General features: G+C 49.9%; 1 protein-coding gene across 1 annotated transcript; it reads left to right on the top strand.

Annotated features, from left to right (window-relative positions):
• The first annotated feature begins 220 nt into the window (after positions 1-220).
• Positions 221-1,981, top strand: LOC112709482 (uncharacterized). Its single transcript, XM_025761365.1, has 2 exons — positions 221-1,486; positions 1,733-1,981. The coding sequence occupies exons 1-2, from the start codon at positions 221-223 to the stop codon at positions 1,979-1,981; spliced, it is 1,515 nt and encodes a 504-aa protein (XP_025617150.1).
• The last annotated feature ends 267 nt before the right edge of the window (positions 1,982-2,248 follow it).

The following is a 2,248-nucleotide window of genomic DNA, read 5'->3' as shown; positions in this document are numbered from 1 at the left end:
TTTGCCTCCCTCCGACGACATGGCATGAGGCTCAACCCACTAAAATGCGCCTTTGCCATGGAAGCGGGAAAATTCCTAGGGTTCATAATAACCCAGAGGGGTTCGAGGCCAACCCAGAAAAGTGCCAGACAATACTCCAGATGAAGAGTTCGGGCTGTATCAAGGATGTGCAGAGGTTGTCGGTACGTCAGCTACTAAGGCGCTACCATTTTTTAACCTTATGAAAAAGGGGATAGAGTTTGAATGGACCCCGGCGTGTGAGGAAGCGTTCAAGCACTTCGAAGAGATCCTCGCGACACCACCTGTGCTCGGGAAACCCAAGGTCGGAGAATCGCTCTACCTATACTTGGCCATAACGGAAGAAGCTTTAGCGGCAATTTTGGTACGGGAAGAAGGGAAGGTTCAACAACCAATTTACTTTGTAAGTAGAGCACTGCAAGGAGCAGAACTGAGATACAGCAAATTAGAGAAATTGGCTCTGGCGCTGCTAACCTCTTCCCGCAGACTACGGCAGTACTTCCAGGGTCACCAAGTGGTCATGAGAATGGACCAGGGAATCCGCCAAGTGCTCCAAAAACCCGAATTAGCGAGAAGAATGATGACTTGGGCCATCGAGCTATCTCAGTACAGTTTACGATATGAGCCCCGACATGCGATTAAGGCACAAGCAATGGCGGACTTCTTGGTAGAGGTAACGGAGGACCCGACCGAGGAGTTAGCCATACCGTGGAGGCTCTATGTAGATGGGGTCTCTAACCAAACGTTAGGAGGTGCCAGAATCATCTTGGAAAGTCCTACCGGGGTCATATACGAGCAATCAATCAAGTTTGAATTCCCCGTATCAAACAACCAAGCGGAGTACGAGGCCCTCCTGGGCAGCTTGACCCTAGCTCAGGAAGTCGGGGCTACGAGGCTGGAAGTGTACAGTGACTCACAGGTTGTCACTTTGCAAGTAAATGAAAGCTACCAAGCCAGAGACTTGCTGCTACAGAAGTACCTGGAGAAGGTCAAAGAGCTGAGCAAGCAATTCGAGGAGGTCACGGTCCAACACGTTCTGAGGGAAAGGAACACACGGGCAGACCTCCTATCCAAGCTAGCAAGCACGAAATCGGGAGTCGGAAACCGGTCCCTCATTCAAGGCATGGAAAACGAACCAGCAATTACCCTTTGCCTGACAAGGATAGGCCTTTCCTGGATGGACTCCATCACTAATTTCCTAGAAAACGGCAAACTCCCTGACGACGAGAAGGAAGCTAAAGCGTTGAGAAGGGAGGCGGCCAAATATGCGATTATACAGGGCCGACTGTTTAAAAAAGGACTTAGCCAGCCCTTACTAAAGTTCATGCATCCTGACCAAACAGACTACGTGCTCAGAGAAGTCCACAAGGGGTGCTGTGGTTATCACATCGGGGGCAAAGCCCTGGCAAGAAAACTCGTCCGAGCTGGGTATTACTGGCCATCGATGATGACGGACTCCAAAGAATTCGTAAGGAAATGCGTTAAGTGTCAATAGAACGCCAACCTCCACAAAGCGCCAGCAACCGAACTAAGTCTATTGACTTCCTCCTGACCTTTCGCACAGTGGGGAGTCGACCTACTGGCACCTTTCCCGATCGACCCGGGATAAGTCAAATACCTCATAGTTGCCATCGACTACTACACCAAATGGATAGAGGCTGAACCACTGGCCAGTATATCCTCATCTAATTGTCGAAAGTTTATGTGGAGGCAGGTGATAACTCGATTCAATATCCCGGAAGTCGTTGTCTCTGATAACAGGACACAGTTCACTGACAAGAAGTTCGCAGAGTTCCTCACCGGTCTAGGCATAAAGCAGAAGTTCTCCTCTGTAGAACACTCCCAGACGAATGGTCAAGTTGAAGCCGCAAACAATGTCTTCTTGCTGGGCCTCAAAAAGCGGCTGGCCAACAAAAAAGGTACATGGGCCGACAAACTCGCCTCGGTTATCTGGTCCTACTGAACAACAGAGCAGTTGTCCACAGGAGAAACCCCTTCCGCCTGACGTACGGGGTGGATGAAATGATACACGTTGAGATCGGCGAGCCGAGCCCACGATTACTCCTGAATGGGGTACAGGAAGCGGTGAAAAAGGACCTAGTAGATGAGACTAGGGAGATGGCCCATTTATCAGAAATAGCACTAAAGCAAAGGATGGCCTTACGCTACAACACCAGAGTGCTCAAGAGAGAATTTGAACAAAATGACCTTGTCCTGCAGCGCAACGATA

Source organism: Arachis hypogaea, chromosome 9, assembly GCF_003086295.3.
Source record: "Arachis hypogaea cultivar Tifrunner chromosome 9, arahy.Tifrunner.gnm2.J5K5, whole genome shotgun sequence".
Lineage (NCBI taxonomy): Eukaryota > Viridiplantae > Streptophyta > Magnoliopsida > Fabales > Fabaceae > Arachis > Arachis hypogaea.
Note: the sequence above shows the minus strand (reverse complement) of the source record. Positions and strands in the feature narration are given on the sequence as shown.